The sequence below is a fragment of the Falco punctatus genome, assembly GCF_963210335.1.
Source record: "Falco punctatus genome assembly, chromosome: 17".
Classification (NCBI taxonomy): Eukaryota; Metazoa; Chordata; class Aves; order Falconiformes; family Falconidae; genus Falco; species Falco punctatus.
The window spans coordinates 1,258,905-1,276,221 of NC_137597.1; the positions used below are offsets into that span (position 1 = coordinate 1,258,905).

Consider the following 17,317-nt stretch of genomic DNA (forward strand, 5'->3'; position numbering starts at 1 on the left):
CAGCCTGTAATCAAAAGGCAAACCGATGTCTTTGGCAGTTATGTCAGGAGGTGCATCCTTTCTATCAACAGAGGCTTGCATATTATTTAGCTTTTAAAAGGAAGTTTACATGTGCAAATTAGCTAGTCATTACCTTTTTGGTGTTGATTAGCAAATTCAGGTGTGATTGCCAACTAGTTTAGAGCTCCTGTATTGACATGAAATGCTACCTTTTCATTTGCTAATACGTTCATATCAGGGTATTAAGTAACCTCAGCATGTGGTGCCTTAGTGAAAGTTTAGCAATTATTTCGCTTTCAAAATTTAAAGTGTTTACTGAAGCCATCTAGCATAGAAAGCGCTTGGACAGAGCACAGTCCAGAGTTTTATCAAGCATCAACTTCAGCTGTTTAGACAAAGCATAGAGGCTTATTTAGGAGAAATGCTAAAAGCAACTTGAGAAATGTCAAATAAGTAGTTTTCACCCACAATAGTGCTCATTCTACAAGGCATCCCATGACCATCATAATGCAACCACTTCATTCAGCTTTAATAGCTAGCACAGCGGGTGAGCTGACATTTGGGGTTTTATTTCAGTCTCAAAAGCATGCTGCTTTCATTCTGGCTTATCCCATACTTTGGGTGAAAAGCAACTCCTTAATTAAACAGGCAAGCTCAAGAAATAAAAGTCATTGACCATTAGGTCACAAGGGAGAGAATAATGTCCCACCACAGACAATTGGAATAGAACACGTGTGATCCTGCCAGGCACTGTGGGACACAATGATAAATTTTTGTGGCATCACAAGTGTTTGGCAGAACTGGCCCCATAAATCTCCCCTCCTTCCATGCATAGCCCTGTCATCACGCAGCCAGTGGAAAGTCACCCAGTGTTCTTCCTGCACCCCTGCAGGGATGTTTCCCTGCCTCAGACTCACCCACCAAGGTGAGAAGCAACCCCTGCCAAAAGCCAGCCCAGCTAGGCACTAAGGTCAGGAGGAGACTTGCCCTACCAGGACACAGGTGACATATACATGCATTTCTCTTCAAGTGTCTGAATTCGCACGTAGATGGAGAAGAGCTGGCTGGTACCATAAATATTGGGAAACTTCTCGCCTGAGAGGTATTAGAATGAGTACCTGGGGGAGAAGAGCCAAGGGCAGATGTGGAGGAGCACAAGGGAATCTTTCATCTCATACACAGCCTGATTAATACTCATGGACACAGCTGACCATGGCTAAGGGCATGACCTTCCTGGGTGCAGAGGTGTGCTTTTCCTCCCCCACACACCTTGGGCCTTTGGGAGAGATGTGAGTGGTCACCCTGCACTCACTCAAAGCACGACCAGCAGAGTATAGAAGCCTCAGTCTGGAATAAGTTAAGGAATTCAGTCTCTGCCGATAAACTACACCTCTGCTGAGGATTTCCCTGATCTTATTCCCACCTATCGCTGCTACAGGTTGCCAAATAGGGCTGCAGGGTGTTCAGTAAGCAGAGCCTCACGCAAATCACTCATCATGAAATCTATGAGTGTCAGTAATTGATGCCATCCTTTTCCCAGCTTTGATAACAAGGGCTTCATGTGCTGTGATGCTGGCACTGTGCTGCTGATGGCACAAGACTTTGTTTGATCAGAGTGGGTCATGGGAACAGGACAGTGAAGATGTATCTCCAAGCCTGGTCTATTCAGGACAGAATGTATCTTAGCATCTGCAAACAGAAATAGGCCTGAACATTTTTCAGCCAATTATTCGTATGAAGCAATTTTTTTTTTTTTTTTTTACAAAAATCGTCTTCTTTCTCAGGCATAAAATATTTTTTTAATTTAGAAGCAAGCATCTGAAACCCCCATGCTGCTGTGCTGACAGGCTGATAAAGTGCATGACAGCAGTTCTCATTAGTGTCCCTCATCTCCTCTGTCAGTTGAATTCAGCAGAAAGTCAACTCTCAAACCAGGAATCACAACACCTCTTTCAGCCCCGGTCCCCAGAGAGGTCCACTAGTCCTGCAGTAGAATCACACATGGACAAATTTTGGAACCATAGCCAGGAATTCCCCCTTGCTGCCACATTCTCTGCAATGGGTGGCAGTTCCCTTCTTTCTTGGTGTCACCAAAGGAGCTGTGAGCACTCTCAGCAGAGATGCTAGGATGTGGATGGGACACCGAGCTGGAGTGACCTCTCCTGAACAGGCCAAGCAGTAGAGCGGTTTGCTCTGCAGCCTTGTAATGACGGATCTGGCTAGAGAGAGTCTTTGGGTAGTTTTACTTTCATCAGATAACAGGTGATCCCTTATGTTAGAGCAGATTAGGTCAAACCCCAGATCCTTCGCTGTTTGGCTCCACAGGGAGCTTTAGCTCCTGGAACCCCCACTGACTCAAACATCCCTGCAATGCTGAACGCGGCGCTGTCAAAAGGACCCATGCAGTGAGCTTGGAGCCAGTGAGTTAACTTGGCCCCATAATGCAAAAAAGATGCTCCACCTCTCTTATCTGGCCCTGACCCTTGTCTACCTGGTCAGAAGTCTTTTGAAAACAAGGACTATGGGAAAGCTGTTTCTGTGCCACTACCTGTTAGTTTTGCTTAATACCCTCTAGTTCTTGTACTCTGTCTCTACCTCCTCTGTGCCATCTCTGTCTTTGTTACTGTCATACACGTCCCTTCTCATGGCTTTTCCAGTCCATATCCAGTCAGCTGTTTTCCAATCAGAAGTTAATCTACATATCACACTTGTTTGTTCCTCCACACCTTTGAGATGGAGAGACGCAGAACTACTCTCTGTAGCAAAGACAAAAATTAATGCCAGTTTATACAATGGCATAATGCCATTCTCTAGCCTATTTTCTCTTATCTAGTCATCTCTATCATTTGATTTGCTTTTTTGACAGCTACTGAACACCAAGACCTTCTTCCTGTAGATATTTAAAAGCCTGTTACTGCATATGCTCATATAAGGCTGGTTTTCCCCTCCTCTACAGCACTTCACCTTCATGCAACCTGAATTTCAGCTGATGATCCATTGTCAGGGAAAAGCCACTCATCTGCAAGTGCTCCCCTCTGAGGTCACCCAATAAGACCTTCCAGCTGAACATGTTGAGATCTGAAGATAGTAAATGAAGGGCATTTAGCAGAATTTCTCTTTCTTACAGTTTTTATCATGTAAGGGCATGATAGAGCTCTCTAACATTATAGTTTAGTGACCAGAGGAGAAAACTGGTTTCCAAGACTCCTGGGTTCCCTTTCCCGTTTTGGTCCTTGTTCTGGTGTTACTCTGGCCAAAACTTCCAAAAGGGACCACTGACTTTCAGTGTCCTCCCTGCCTGGGGGCAAACATCAAATATCCCATCCCTGCTTTTGAGGGGAGTTGAGCGCCGGTAGATTCTGCTGACATCTGTGGGACTCAGAGCTCCCCAGCACAACAAACCCCAGTCTGGTAGGTCAGTGTCAGATTAATCATCACTGTGCATCACTACCTTCACCTGTACAAGGGACTTAACAAGTCCCTCTTTGAGAAGTTCTTGGGAACACAGGTATTGGTGGGGAGTGCCAGGTATGTGCAGTTCGTTATTGCTAAAAACAATATTGCTTGGAACACCTGGGTCCCATTCACTCCAATGCACCCCTGAGAACGTCACTTCTGATCAAGCTTTATTCTTCACCAGACAAGCTGCATGCTGGTCCTTCACTGACAGAAATATTCCATGGGAATTTGCACCATTTATGATTTAGGTTTCTCTACTTATCTATGGCCAAGTTGAGGAAAAGGACGATTTTGCCACAATAGAGCTGGAAATTTTTCATGGCAATGGCTGGTCCAGTGGGAGAATTCATATCATGTCAGATTTTAACTTGGTTCAAATCATCTAATGCAAATAACTGATGGAAAATGTTTTTATTCGTCCTTTTTAAGAAGAAAAAATGAAGTCATTAGAAATGAAAGCAATGGAGAATCCACCACTTTTCTTTGTAGTTTGTTCCAGTGGTTAATCATCCATAGTGTTAACAAAAAAAAACCAACAACAAAAAAAAAAAGCTCATATTTCCCATTTGAATTTTCTTTGGCTCTGACTTCAGACATTTGTTCTTATTATTCTTTTCTCCTCTAAATCACAGAACCATTTTAGTACCCATTTTCTAACCAGGAAGAATCCTATACATTACACTGTATTCATCCCCTTGATCTTATTTTTAATAAGCTAAACAGATTGAGTTTTCTCAGTCTCCATTCTAGTTTTTTCCAGACCTCGGATCATTTTTATTGCTCTTCTCTGCACCCATTTCAAATTATCAACATCCGGTTAACAATGTGGGTACCAGAAATACATTTAGCCTTCCAGAGCCAGTTTCACCAGTGCATAACGCAGATGTAATATAATTTCCCTTTCCTTACAGTCTACCCTCTTGTTCATGCAGACAAGCACCTTTATTAAATGAGTATTTAGCACATTAGCTGAAGCTGCCTTCCTTTGTGTGTAAGACAAATGCCCTGTCACCTTGGAGGTGGCTCTTCCAGAGTTAGAGCTCACAGTGCTAATGCCTGTGTTGGACTCACTCCCAGTTCAGTACAAGACTGTTCTCCAGGATCTTTTAATCCACTAGAAAAATCAAAATTAATCCACTGAAAAATAACAGGAAAAGGAAGTGACATGAAAATGAAACAAATTTTACTAGGAGTGCTGCAGGGATGATTCGAAAAAGTTGCATTTATGCCCAATTCATGATAAGAAATTGTTGGCGAGGATAGAAAAATCTTCCTTCTAGAAACAATTGTGCATTTTTTTGAGGGGCACAAATTAATCTTGTAGGGTTGGTTTTTTTCTGGTGTGCTTCTAAAGTCTCATCACCTGAGACACCAACCTAGACGAAGCACCTCTCCCTAGCCTGTCTGGGGGATCGTGGCCACTCGGAATTCTGCAGCTACTGTAATTTATGTTGCCTTTTTCAGCAAGATGCAGCACGGGTTCACCTGACACAGCAGAGGAGCTAGCCAGCCTCATGACATCTGGTAGCACTTGTGCTGCTGCAGGAGCATGTTGGGCAAACCTGCGACCCTGCCAGAAGTCAGTTGTGATAATCACTTTTGCAAAGATATCACTGTTTTCTAATGGAGGTGCATAACTGAAAAGCAGTCTGCATGCCAGCCCACAAAAAAGCAATGACTGTCTTGCTCCTTCCCGGGCAAAGCTACTATCATGGATGATTGCCACAAACCAGCCTCACTCCATCGTGCTGCTGACCTGCAAAGGGAGACACATCTTAAAGTTCATTGCTCTTACTGAGGGCAGTGGTGGGTACAAGCTCCAATAGGAACGGCAAGGGCTTAAAGACTTCTTCTCATGTTTTTGCATCACAGAAGGGTTGTTTATAGCCCAGAACCAAGTATCTCGAGCTGCTATCAAACCAGCTGTAATTTACGGGGCAGAATAGAACGTCATGTGGGCTGAGCTCAAGTTGACGAACACTGGAGATGTTGCAACTCTACTTGTTGAACTTTGTTTACTGGTGGGGGGGGAAGGCAGGATGGAAGAAAGGAACATCTTTTCAAGTGTTTACCTTTGCAACTCTAATGTTTCTATTATTGCCATGTGGTTGGGTAACAACTCTAGAGTTCAGCTTGGACTGCAAATTTTTTTATAACTCTCCTGTTTGGTTGCTCATAATTTTCTTACCAACAAAGAACTTCCTTCTAATGATTTTCATTACTCTGTCTCCAAACAAAGCACTCTAGAGCCAAATAGAAACACAGCAGGTGACTGCTTTTCTATTCTGTCTCCTTGCTTGACTTGAGAGACGGTAGTCAGCTGCCCAGCACATCCACGCTTAGACAAGGTGTCCTGCTGTACCACCCTGACAAAGCTCCAGGGAGCTCACGTCTCCTCTAGCATTCAGCATTCCCTTTCTCCCCACGCCGTCCCCTCCCAGCAGACAGAGGTGTGGGGCACAGGGTTCCTGTGGTACCTCTTGCTGCAACTGCAGAGCAACTCCAGATCCAAACACTCCATTTGCCAGATGCAGTATCCAGTACTCAAACTGACCCAAAATGGTTGGCACCATCTTGCACTGGAAGTGCCAAGTAAGGGCAACATGATCTGAACCTATCCCATAACATTTGATAGACAAAACCACCTGGAGACAAATTTCTCTTCTTGTGACAAAAGAAATTTCTCCTGTGAGATTCTGATTTTGATCTCAGCTTCTTTTCTCCTCTAAGAGTCACAATCAAACCAAGTTTTCTTGCAGGCAACATCCTTTTCTTTTTTCCTGTTTGCTCAAAGGAGCAAACATTTTATCACATATCTTTCCCCTCCCTTCCCATTCCTCTGAAATGTTTGTATGTTCTCATCCCAATAACAAACATCCGTCTTGGGCTGGTTTCTGTTTTGCAAGCCCCTACCAAACTGCCCTAGAGCCTGGCTGTTCTTCCACTCCCAGCTCTCTCCTGTTTTACCCTAGAATATTTGGCAGTGGGAGCTGCCTGTGCTCAGCCAAACAGCTCACACTTGAATCCAGGTGGAGTAAGAGATTTTTCAAGCCAAGACAGATTTAGATCAAGCAGCAAATAACAAAAAAAGTCATTGATCCACCTGCCAGCCAGTGGAGTCTCCCCCAGGCTTTTGGAAGGAGGCAGCACTGTTGGACAAAGGCTGGTGTGTCCCTGAGCATGGGCAAGGGACAAAAGGCAAGTTGTGTGGCAGCAGGTTCACCACACATGACTCCATGTTAAAGAAGAACCTGAACTGTACAATGAACTGATGGGGAAACCCACCCTGACAGAGAGCAAAGAGGATATCCTGCCCCAGAGGACCTTACCTCCTCAGCGGGCATTTCTCCACACAGACCATCCCAGTGGAAGCACGGACATCGCTAACGTGCTGAAGCGCAGGCTGGCAGAAGTGTAGGCTGGGTAGCAGTGGGTTGTCTTCTGCTTTTCAGCAGACTTTCCTGCAGCTGCCCACAAGATCTCTCTAGATGAACTTCAAGGTGCCCTTGAGTAGGACTTCAGAGGAACATGCACGATTAGCCATGCAGCTCCCACCAGCTGCAAAGGAAGCCAGATGGCAAAAACACTCAGATGTGCACATACACACACAGAGGCTCTGACATCGGAAGGGAAGAATCCAGGAAATAAGGTCTTGGGTTTACCCAAAAACTAAGACATTGGAGTAAGGGGCCCGTGGAAACAGAAAACCCATCACATGGGACTCCAGAAACTCATCACCCATGGAGCTTCCAAAGCAAAAACACCCCAGGTGGCTTTGCAGGGGCCCTCAGCACCAACATTAAGGCTGGGAGATCCAGAGCCCTTAAGCACTGGCTCATGGCATGTAGCACCACGATGAAGGGGAACAGGGAAAAAATTGTTGCCTTGGGGTGGAGAATGTGCATCAGCCTGTCGCATGGCCTCTGCAATTCAACCACTCTGAACCATTAAACTGAAGACAACTTTCACTGCAGTCAGACTGGAGCTAAATCCAGGAACTGGCAGCATTTTCATTTTTTTGCAAGTAAAGATAATAAACTGTGACTAACAGGATGATTTTGAACTCAAAGCCTTCTTGCTACTACTAGGGCTCTGAGGAGTCTAAATATGGCTGTGTCCTTAGATAGCACCCGGTGTCCATGGGCAACTGTTGAAGCCACACAGCACTTTGTAGGGTTGGGCACAATGTAAGGTGAGATCTAGGGTGTTTCTTGAAGCTTCTTGCTTAAGCATGTTCATCCAAACTCACCTGGCAGCTGTGAAAGTGGAGGTCTCAGGAAAGTCCTATGTCAGCCTGGATTTCCTGGGAGAAATGGGAGCTCTGTAGCTGCTCTGCAAGCACTGTTGCACCTAGCATGTGTCTCATGGGGCAAGAGAGGGGACTTTGTAGCACCCCTTGCCAGCCCAGCCCAGGCTGTGCTCCAGTTGCAGGATGTCCCTGGGCCATGGCTCACAGTGGCAGGAAAAAGTCAGCTTGCGCCTGCACTGACCATCTCTGTTTTGTCCACAGGCACCTGCACAACAACCGGATCCAAAGCCTGGGAGCCAACGGCTTTGATGGGCTGCACAGCTTGGAAACCCTGTGAGTCACCTGTTCTCTTCTCTGTCCTAAAGAACCCATGTGTGTTCATGCCCTCCAGCACAGCCCACAGGAAAGGGCTGGTGTCTCCGGGCCAGCCACACTGCATGTTTTACTCGTCGCCACGCACAGAGAGCAGCAGCAGGTCTGGCTCCAGGCACCAGCCCATGGAGGGCATGATGCTTCCTGGGGTGGTGGCAGACTGGACTTTCTCCCTGCGCCTGTGCAAGCTGCTCTAGCTGTGCCGCTGCTGCAGAGGGGTCTGCACATGTGGGCAGAGTGGCTGGGAGGGGGCTCTGAGGCCCTGGACACAAGTCGAGTCTTGGTGCAGTCCCGAGAGCCTGCCCGGGGGGTGTCCCCACCCCCTCACCACAGGCATGTTGTCCCAAAGCCTCCTAAACACCCGACTCCACCAGAATAAGGGGCTGTCTTGAGTTCAAGGCTGGTAAAATCCTTGGGGATCTGAGGAATACCTCTCTCTGCGATGGTCTCATGTCACCTGGCACCACCCATTGCCAGCTTCCTTCAGCTTGCACCATGTTCTTGGCATGGCCGGGTAGGCAGTCTGTCAGGAGACCTCGGAGGAAGATGGGAAGCAGAAATGAACTCTCCTTTAGGACACATCTTCATCAGCAGCAGACGGGTCACCCTGAGTTCAGAGAGAGTTAAATCTGGTGGCCTTGCCTTGCACACACTGTGCTTTTAACAGCAGTATCAATTGCTTGGGTCTCATGTGCTGTGCAATGGCCTAGGAGGAAACATAAACAAGCAAATAAATTAAGGCTCTGAAAGACTGCAAGAGGTGCCTGTTGCCTTCAGTTGTGCAGAAGCATGTCCCTTCACACAGGCCTTGGGGTCAGAGCCAGGCCCTCACTCCTTGCCAAGGAGAACTAGGGGGTGCAGGTCACGGCAAAAAAAGAGGTGACGCTTCCCAGCATTCAAGTGCCACTCAAGGAGACGGGGCCCCTCTGTGCCCAGCACGGTGCCAGCAGCAGCAATCAGGCAAGAGTGGAAGCGACAGGCAAGCCCTTGGTCCCCAGACGCACTCCTCAGGGGCAGGACCACGACGCGCATTGTCTCTTACTTTCAGACTGGCACATCCTGGGGCCACCCAGAAGGGCTCAGCTGGGGAGAGGCTGAACTGTGCCAGGGATGATGTGGGAAGGGAGGCTGCTAGATGGTCTCCTCTGGTGACCCACGGGTCTCCTCCATCACTGTGCCAGCTTGGCTTTCTCCCCAGTCATTTATGGTGGGTGCAGGCAAATATGTGAGCACAGAGTCATGGCATCCGGGCAGCACAAAGGCAGGCAAGTTGCAGGAGGGAGGGGCGGACTTGCTGATGGAAGAAAGCCCCGTTTGGGCTATAACCCAGGCAGACCATGCAGCAACATCACAGCCTACATTAGGGCAAGCTTATTCTGCAGCCAGGGTGGTTAAAGCCACCGTGCTGCCCATCCCAAGCAGGATGGAGCTGCAGAGAAGAAGCTGGCCCCTTATTTACTGTGGGAAAGACTAAAGGGCTTCCATTGCCCTGGGAAATAATTCCGTTTCCACAGACACTTGTGCTGAAAGTTCATTTTCCCTCTCTTCCCCTCTGCTCCTGCTTTAGCACTTCCTTTACCTTTTGTTGCCCATCTGAGATGCTGCCCAGCATTCAGGAGAGCTCAGCGTCTCCCTCTCTTGCTCTCAGTTCCCACAGGGACAGGACTGCATAGCACTGCAGGAACAGGGACAGGGCTTTCTGCGAGGCTGCAGCTGTGGAAGTCCTGTCCCTGGGAGTATTCGACCTCCAGGGGCTGTCCCCCTGGAGCAGGGCTCTGCCTGACCACTACCTGTGTTCAGGCTCTGACAGCCCAGACTTGTGCATGTGAGTATCCCGCAGCCCGCATTCTGCACCAGCTGCCTGTAGCTGCAAGAACAGTGCTGTGGGCAAGAGCTCCAGACTCTCCTTTGCATCTGATCACACTGAAGGAGCATCTTCAAGAGAGAGTGTGCTGGCTTTTGCTCCTCTTGGCCTGAGCATCTAATTCTTACCTCTAAGCCAGCAAGTATTTCAAGTCACTGATCTCTGAGGAACACGTTGGTCCTCAGGTGGAGCCATCCCCCTCATGTTAATGGCCAGCACTCATCTACCCTGCTGACCAAAGCTGGCCAGGCTTTGTGGCAAAACACAGCTGAGCATTTGGCTGCAACAACCCAGCCAAGCTGCTAGACCTGCATCTACATACCACCTCCCAGTTCCTGTGCATGTGGAGACTATTACAGTCTCCGCACATACCCTTTAACTCAAATTATGATTACATTCTGTTGACAGCACTTAGCACATTTTCTTGGCTTGTGGAGGCCAAACTGTGCTCTCAGTTACCCCGTGGGCATTACCTCCTGGAAGGCAGCAGGATAGTAAGAGCTGGTGAAGGCAGAAACTTCTCCAGGGTTCCTAAAATGAGTATTTGTGGCCAGATGCTGATTATAAGCCAGGCATAACAGTTGAACTGTAGAAGTTGTAAGGGAAAAAAATTGTTTTGGGCTTTTTAGAAAAGCCTAGGAAGTTCTAGGTGCAGAAACCTCTGTTCCTCTAAGGGAAATGTTTCTTCTCATATTGAGCTGGACAGGGAAATGTCTATTTTTACCAAATGCAGCCAAAACTTTAAAAGAAACAGCATCCACTGCCCCATGCAGGTCTCAGCAGCGTGCAAGTTGCCTATGTACAATCACACCAGGTGCCTACTCCAGGTCCTATCATTTCTGCAAAAACAGATCCCAGTGGAGCATCTCTGTTCTTAGAGAGGCCTTAAGTCCTGATATTTTTGGAGGGCAGCAATCTAGAAAGAGGTGAAATGAAGCCAGATGAATGACTTCATGTTTCCCCTGCACTGACCTGCAGCTACCATGCACAAGTCAGCTCTGCCACGTACAGAGCAAGAGCAGCTCTGTGTTTTCCATGCTGATGAGGGGGCAGGTAGATGTGCAAGAGCCGCCAGGTCTCAACCGGTCAAACATCAGCATGTAGCTGGAGAAAGCAGCTCCAAGAATACTTTCTCTGTCAGGGCAAGATCTGGCTGTTCACCAGCCCCCTCGGCCTCCTCTTTCTGGGAAGGAAACATGGGCACATGGGCTGGAAGCAAGTCAGAGCTGCTCTGCCAAATTCCCAATAGGGTTTCGAAATTGCCTTGAAATGTAGTGAGATTCCCTTACCAGTTCCCATAAGTCTGAGAGATGACACAGAGCAATGCTGCAGGGCTGTGGGAAGAAACCCCAAGCCTCGCTGAGCCATAAAACCAGGTATTAGATGGTCGAAATGGGTGATACTTGGCACTTTTTAGCCCTCTCCCAAAGACACAGTATAAATAAGAGTGTAAATGTCATTATGTGACACGTTCTTCCTGAAGGCCTTCTGGACAATGTACTAGATCCTTTAAAAGCAGGGGCCAGGGCTCCTCCCTGCCCTGGCACACGCAACCAGACAAGACCCTGACATTGGCAGAGAGTGAAAACGTGTCTCAGGAGCACCCTGTCTCCCCAGCCTGCAGCAGGGCTAAGGTGGCTCCCAGGGCAGAGACAGGGATGAGAAACAAGTGGCTGCTCCCCAGGACCAGCCCCAAATGCTGAAGGTCTCAAGGCTACAGCCAAAATAGCAATGATCTGCCCTAAAAGTGCTGCTCCTCTGGTTGTTCAGGCATCTCCAGCCTGTACCTGACACTGACATGATGGGGAACCAGTTCAGAGAGGCCCTGCAGCCCTCGTCCATCCCCTCCGCCTGAGATGACCCTGCTGCTTCCTATCTCTCTGACTTTTCGCTCCCCCATCCACAACCCTGCCAGCTCCTCTGCTCATCAGACAAAGGAGATAAATCACTTGGAAAGAGCAAATTTCCATGCATTAAAAAAAGCTTTTAATTTATTTTTAAAAAATGGTGCTAATAAATTAAAAACGTCTCCCAGAATGGCTTAATCCAAAACCCTCTGGCTCCAGGCATTTTATCTGCCTAGCCTTGCGTCACAGGAAATGCCCTTACCACAGGCTTTCGCAGCGTGCTGCCCTATTATCCGGGTAATTAGTTGAGTCTGTAAACGCAGAGCAGAGCTGGAACCTACCAACTCCTCCAGAGAGTCTATGGGAGAATAAAAAAAGAAAATTAATATAAAGTGCACCTCGGGCAATGAAGCCAGGAAGAAGGAAATGGGAAATACCTCCACCACAGCTCATGCAAGCGCTGTTTAACCCCTTTAGGGCTAGGCAGGCTTTGCTGTTCTCCCACAAAACTGTCTGCCAAGTGCTACCTTGTTTCTCAAGTGGCATTTGTCTCCACCAGCATGTTTAATTTGAAAGCTTTTGTGCAGTCTCTTGATGCTAATCCCAGTTTGTGAAGTTCCCAAAGTAGCTGGTTTTGACTCCTCCAAGGATGTCTTGTTCACTCTGCTGAGCTGCTCTGCTACATCTTCAGCATACCGATGCTCCAGCTGTGTGTCATTATGGGTCCCCCGGCAGCTCGTCAGAGGCAGCTTGGCTCTGCGGTTCCACCCTGCCCTACCAGAGCAGGAAGGTGACTTCAGCAGAGGCTTGGGTACCAAGATTCAGGGGATGGAGAAAGGAAGGGGGCAGGTGGCTTTTTGGCAAATGGACCACAGCTCAGGGTTCTGGTTGCATGGATCCCTGTGTCTGGTCCAAGAACAGACCTGTAAAGTTCATTGACTGGTCTGATAGACGCGTAAATGGAAGGTGACTTTGCCAAACAGAGAAAGCCACCTGTAAAACTGAGTTGTCAAATGCATGAAGCACTGCCTGGGAGAATGGGGACCAGACACTTCCCTCCTGTGGTCTCCTTGGGCCAACTGGTCTCAGTTTGTTGCATGTCCTTTTCCAAGAGCAGAAGCCTGGGCTGCCAGAAATGTGTCCTCACTGATGCAGCTCAGGCTCTGAACCAGTCAGGTACCTTCCAGCTGGGCTCTGAGCTTTGGCTGAACATGACCCCAGGCAGACATGATATTTTGCAAGATTTTAGAGAAATAGATTGAAAGTGAAGGCAGTTCAGGTGAAAAGGTAGTTCTGGAGCTACTGCATTTTTCCACAGGTTATAGCTCCACTGTAAGGCTCACCTCCTTCACAGGGTGCTGCCTATTATCTCTTTGCCCACCAAATCCTCACACCACCTGTCCTGCGCCTTGCCAGCTCTCCAGCCTGGCTCCCCCCTCCCTGGAGTTGCCGATCTTGCAGTGACGAAGAGCACCGACGCTCCCCCCGCCTCCAACTCTGGGTCTCTAGATGTTCTTTCTGTGACCTGTCAGGGGTCCCCGACTCCTCTGGCTCCTTGGGATTCACTTGGACCCAGGCCCTTTCACAGAGCCGCTGAGCAGAAGCAGCTGCCTGTGCCGGAGGAGGGGAACCTCTGCCTCCAGAAACATGTGAGGGCGAATTAATTGTCTGTGAAAAGGAGGAACAGCCGCTGCAGGCAGCAGAAATGGCAGCAGAGGCAAGCTGCGGGTATGTCTTCACGGCGGCTGTGCTGATGCACAGAAGCTCTGCCCCCACCCCACGCTCCCTCCTTCCAGCAGCAGCACTCTGCAGGGGGCTGGGGACCCATCACCAGCAGCTTGTACACCTTGTGGGGTAGGTAGAGGTCCCCAGCTTCTTTCCCACAGTCCAGAAATGCTCTGCTGCCGACAGGCTTCCTCGAGTCTGCCTTCTTCCCCCCTGCCTGGCAAAGTGCAGCAGCCTTCTCCGTGCCTCCCCTGCCTGAGTCATCAGCTCCGTGGTTATTGTCTGTGCACCCCAGCAACCGAGGTCCCCGCTGCTCCACTTTGCGGTCAGCTCCTTTTGTGTCTTGTAAATGATATGTGCATGGTACCGCCTGTGCTCTCAGGACCCCCCACGAGATCCCATTCTCAAAGGCTTATTTCAACCTTGTTAAATAAATCAACGAAATTGAAAACATATTTAATCCAGTACCTTAGTCAGTTGGAGAACAGACAGAAATACTGGTTGGAACAGACACATCCTGGGCAGCACTGCTGTGTTTTTAAATGGAGAACAGAGCTGTTTGAGGAAGGATTGGCAGCTGCAGGCATACAAGGCATGACCTACAGACAGGTGCCCCCCGCCCCAGCAGTAGACCTTCCAGTGCCACATAAACCCTGTAAAATGGTGCAGCACCATGTCAGTGAGAGCCTGTGATGTTTCCAGGCCAAGCTGTCAGAATGAATCCTTGTACAGAGGTTGCCCCTTGCTCCTGGCAGAAATCAGGTACCATTAGTCCCTAAACAACCTTCCCACGGTGTGAAGGGCCATCTCTGCTCCTTTGGGACACCCATGAACTCTCTCACATTCCATCACAGCCTGGCTTCTCCTTATAATTTGCCAAAAATGGGCCTTTCTAGGGCACGATTAGTTTCCCAAATTAAAACACTGACCCTAACAGACGAATCCCACAATAGGTCATTTCTCTCTCCTGCGCACACTTGAGCATCTGCCTCTGGCGTGCCTCCGTTTTGGGGGTGGGCACACAGCTCCAAGCTGGCTGGAGTCAGACACGTGCTCTGCCTCCTTTCACACACCCCTTCCCTCCTTTTGCTTATTACAGGCCCTTGCTGCATCTCATAATCCAGATCATGCTGGGAAAAGGCACCCACTCACCTCACGTGTTGGTTGCTACCAGGAGAGCAGGGTTTGTGCTGGTGCTACACAACAGAAATATGGCACCTAATGGTACAATTACTTTTCATAGTCTGGACTAATCAGGCAGCTCTTCCCAGCTCAAGCTCAACCACAAGCCATGACCTTGATATAAGGCATCTGGGTAAAGCTGTCTGGCTGGTGCCAGGCAAGAGGTCAACTACATGGCCATGACGGCCCCCTTGAGCTTTCAGACTACCAATTAAATCATTTCCAGTGCTTGATTTGGCCACAGTAACCAGCACGACTAGCAGCAGTGGCAATTACATTTACCAGCAGCGGTATTAGATGCCAGCACAGGACAGGTGGAAATGCAAGTCCCTATCACAGGCTGCACAAAGTCTCCCTCCAAGCCACCACAGTCACATCTCAGATTATACTGGGACTGAAATAGTCAGCAAATGTCCCGTCTCCAGCTTCTAATCTTACTGCACCTTCAGGTTTATTAGCTGCAAATTTGTGGTGTTTTGTGGCTTATGGAAGAATTTATAGTACTATATAATTTTTTTTTGGCTTCCTGTGTGGAACCACTAATAGTCCCTAACAGGCAGAAAATTGACCTGAGACTCTTTCCCCTCCTTCTCTCCTTTTGGCCTGATTGATATTAATAGTTCCAGGCTGCATGTTGTCAGCTTCAAATCATCCTGGCAGTTAAAGCCCAAAATAACTGTGCCTTTGATGTCAATTTACTTTTATTTCTAAGTAAACAACAGGGTTGGGTAAGATCTTCCAAATATGAAGCTATAGGCTCATTCTAGAAATAACAACAATGGAAAGCCAGCCAGTTCACTGTGTCTTGGGCAGACCGGGTGACCTTTAAGAGGTTTTCATTTTAACAAGAACACAAGCTCCTTTCGACATCCCACTCTGATGCCTGGAGCTGGTAACTTGGAGCCCAACTAAGGAAAGTGATTTTTTTTATAGTAATCTCTCTTGCACATCATTTCTGAACCTTTCGCCTGGGTATTTTGCTTCCAAAAACCCTTGATAATGGGCAAAACGCTCTTCCTTATGCCATGCCCATCATTTTTTCTTTTGTTCTGAGGCTTCCCTATTGTTTTGGCATAGCCATGGCCATGGCGCATTGGCATCCTTCCACCAGGTAATGCTGGCATTGGGTCCACTTTCCCAGGTGTGCCAAAAAGGACAGCACCCCACAGCCAGGAGAACCCATATGTGATGTGCAAAGCCATGGGGCAGACCCCAGACCTGGGACAGCTGAGACCCAGCAGTGCTGGGTCTTTCCATGGATGTCTGATAGAAGCAGGGCTATGTCCATCCCAGACATCACTCCAGCTTTGGGACTATGTGGGGAAAGCTCCAAAAAGTCAACCTTGGCACCAGGTGACACTTTCGCTGCTGCACCACTATGGCACATGGGCTGGGGTGGCCATGGGGCTGGCCAGGGAGGCCTCCTGGCCCACAGGAGCTTGGGCTTTCCCCACACAGTCCCAAAACTGGAAGCAGTGGGAAAATGTCAGAGTGTGGAGTTGGGACCAGAAAGTATTTCCCAGGCAGCTCAGATAAGGCAGGGGGGGCACGTCCATTTTCTGTATCTACCCAGCCCCTGGAAAGGGTTTGCAAATGATGTACAGTTTGCTGACATGCTCAGTGGAGGAAATTTTCTTGCCACTGAAGTCAAAACACAAAATTCTCCCCAACCCACTGAGCCCATACTCCTTCCCATCTGGGAAAGAAATTCTGGAGGCCCACCACTGGGCACACAGGCTGGGCCAAACTCATCACAGAAGAGCAGGCCGAGAGGAGTGATGTCTGGGATGGACGTAGCCCTGCTGCTCTCAGACATCTGTGAAAAGACCCAAGGACTGAATTTCACTAAATGAGCAGAAACTTCTTCACTGCCACAAACATCTACAGCCTCCCCGCCATGAAGGTCAGAGGCTGTTTCTGGGTCATTGCTTGAACCAGAGCCCAACTCAAGTTCTGGGAAGGAAGGAAAAGAAAGAGGGAAGCCACCCTTGTGTCCGGGTTTGGGTCTGGGCTTCCAGGAGAGCTGCTGTGCTGGAGGGAAGAGATGACACCTGGGAACCATCTCAGGTACTGGATTCTTCCAGGCTGCAATCAGATGAATTCCCCCCAAAACTGGCAGGGCTTGGCACAGGGCAGCACTGGAGGCAAGTCAGGGCAGCACAAGCGGCACACAGATCAAGAGCAGTTGGCTGCAAGCATCACTCAGGCGAGCTGTTAACGAGCACAGTTGGGTTTGTTTTCCGGGAGGGAGGCTCACCTCACCGAAAACCAGGAAGCATGGGCAGGAGCGAGCACGGGCACATTGTCTCTCCTGAACAGACTGGGGTCGCTGGCAGCCAGGCTGGAGCAGCATGACTACACCTGGTTGCATCTCCACTTTCCAACAAGCCCAGTATATGCCAGCATTCAGAGATGGCTTTTTTACCCAGAGGGAGTTGCTGAACACAATGCTTTGTCTATCTGTCAAGTGCAGGGGGGAGGGAGGCACCAAGATGCTGCCAGGGCTGGGAAAGGTGTGTGTTCACTCAGGAAGAACTGGTCCTGTACATACTTGCACACACACAGAGGTACAAACAAAATGTTCATCTGCTGATGAAAGACCAGCCTGCCTGGAAGAGA

General features: G+C 48.7%; 1 protein-coding gene and 1 long non-coding RNA gene across 11 annotated transcripts in view; one reads left to right on the forward strand and one right to left on the reverse strand.

Annotated features, from left to right (window-relative positions):
* The window catches only part of LGR6 (leucine rich repeat containing G protein-coupled receptor 6), a 141,233-nt gene that overhangs the window by 96,598 nt on the left and 27,318 nt on the right, over positions 1-17,317 (forward strand). For all 3 annotated transcript variants that reach the window (XM_080367437.1, XM_080367439.1, XM_080367438.1), the window contains one exon: positions 7,970-8,041. In XM_080367437.1, the coding sequence (XP_080223563.1) occupies positions 7,970-8,041 (72 nt within the window). The remainder of the gene's footprint in view (positions 1-7,969; positions 8,042-17,317) is intronic.
* Positions 1-17,317, reverse strand: part of LOC308054513 — a 113,480-nt gene that overhangs the window by 48,693 nt on the left and 47,470 nt on the right. For 5 of the 8 annotated variants that reach the window (XR_013924137.1, XR_013924138.1, XR_013924139.1 and 2 more), the window contains exon 4: positions 6,789-8,786. The exons of 1 other annotated variant lie outside the window; for it this stretch is intronic. This is a non-coding gene — a long non-coding RNA (uncharacterized lncRNA). The remainder of the gene's footprint in view (positions 1-6,788; positions 8,787-17,317) is intronic. 2 more of the 8 variants (XR_013924136.1, XR_013924135.1) reach the window with 2 other exon arrangements.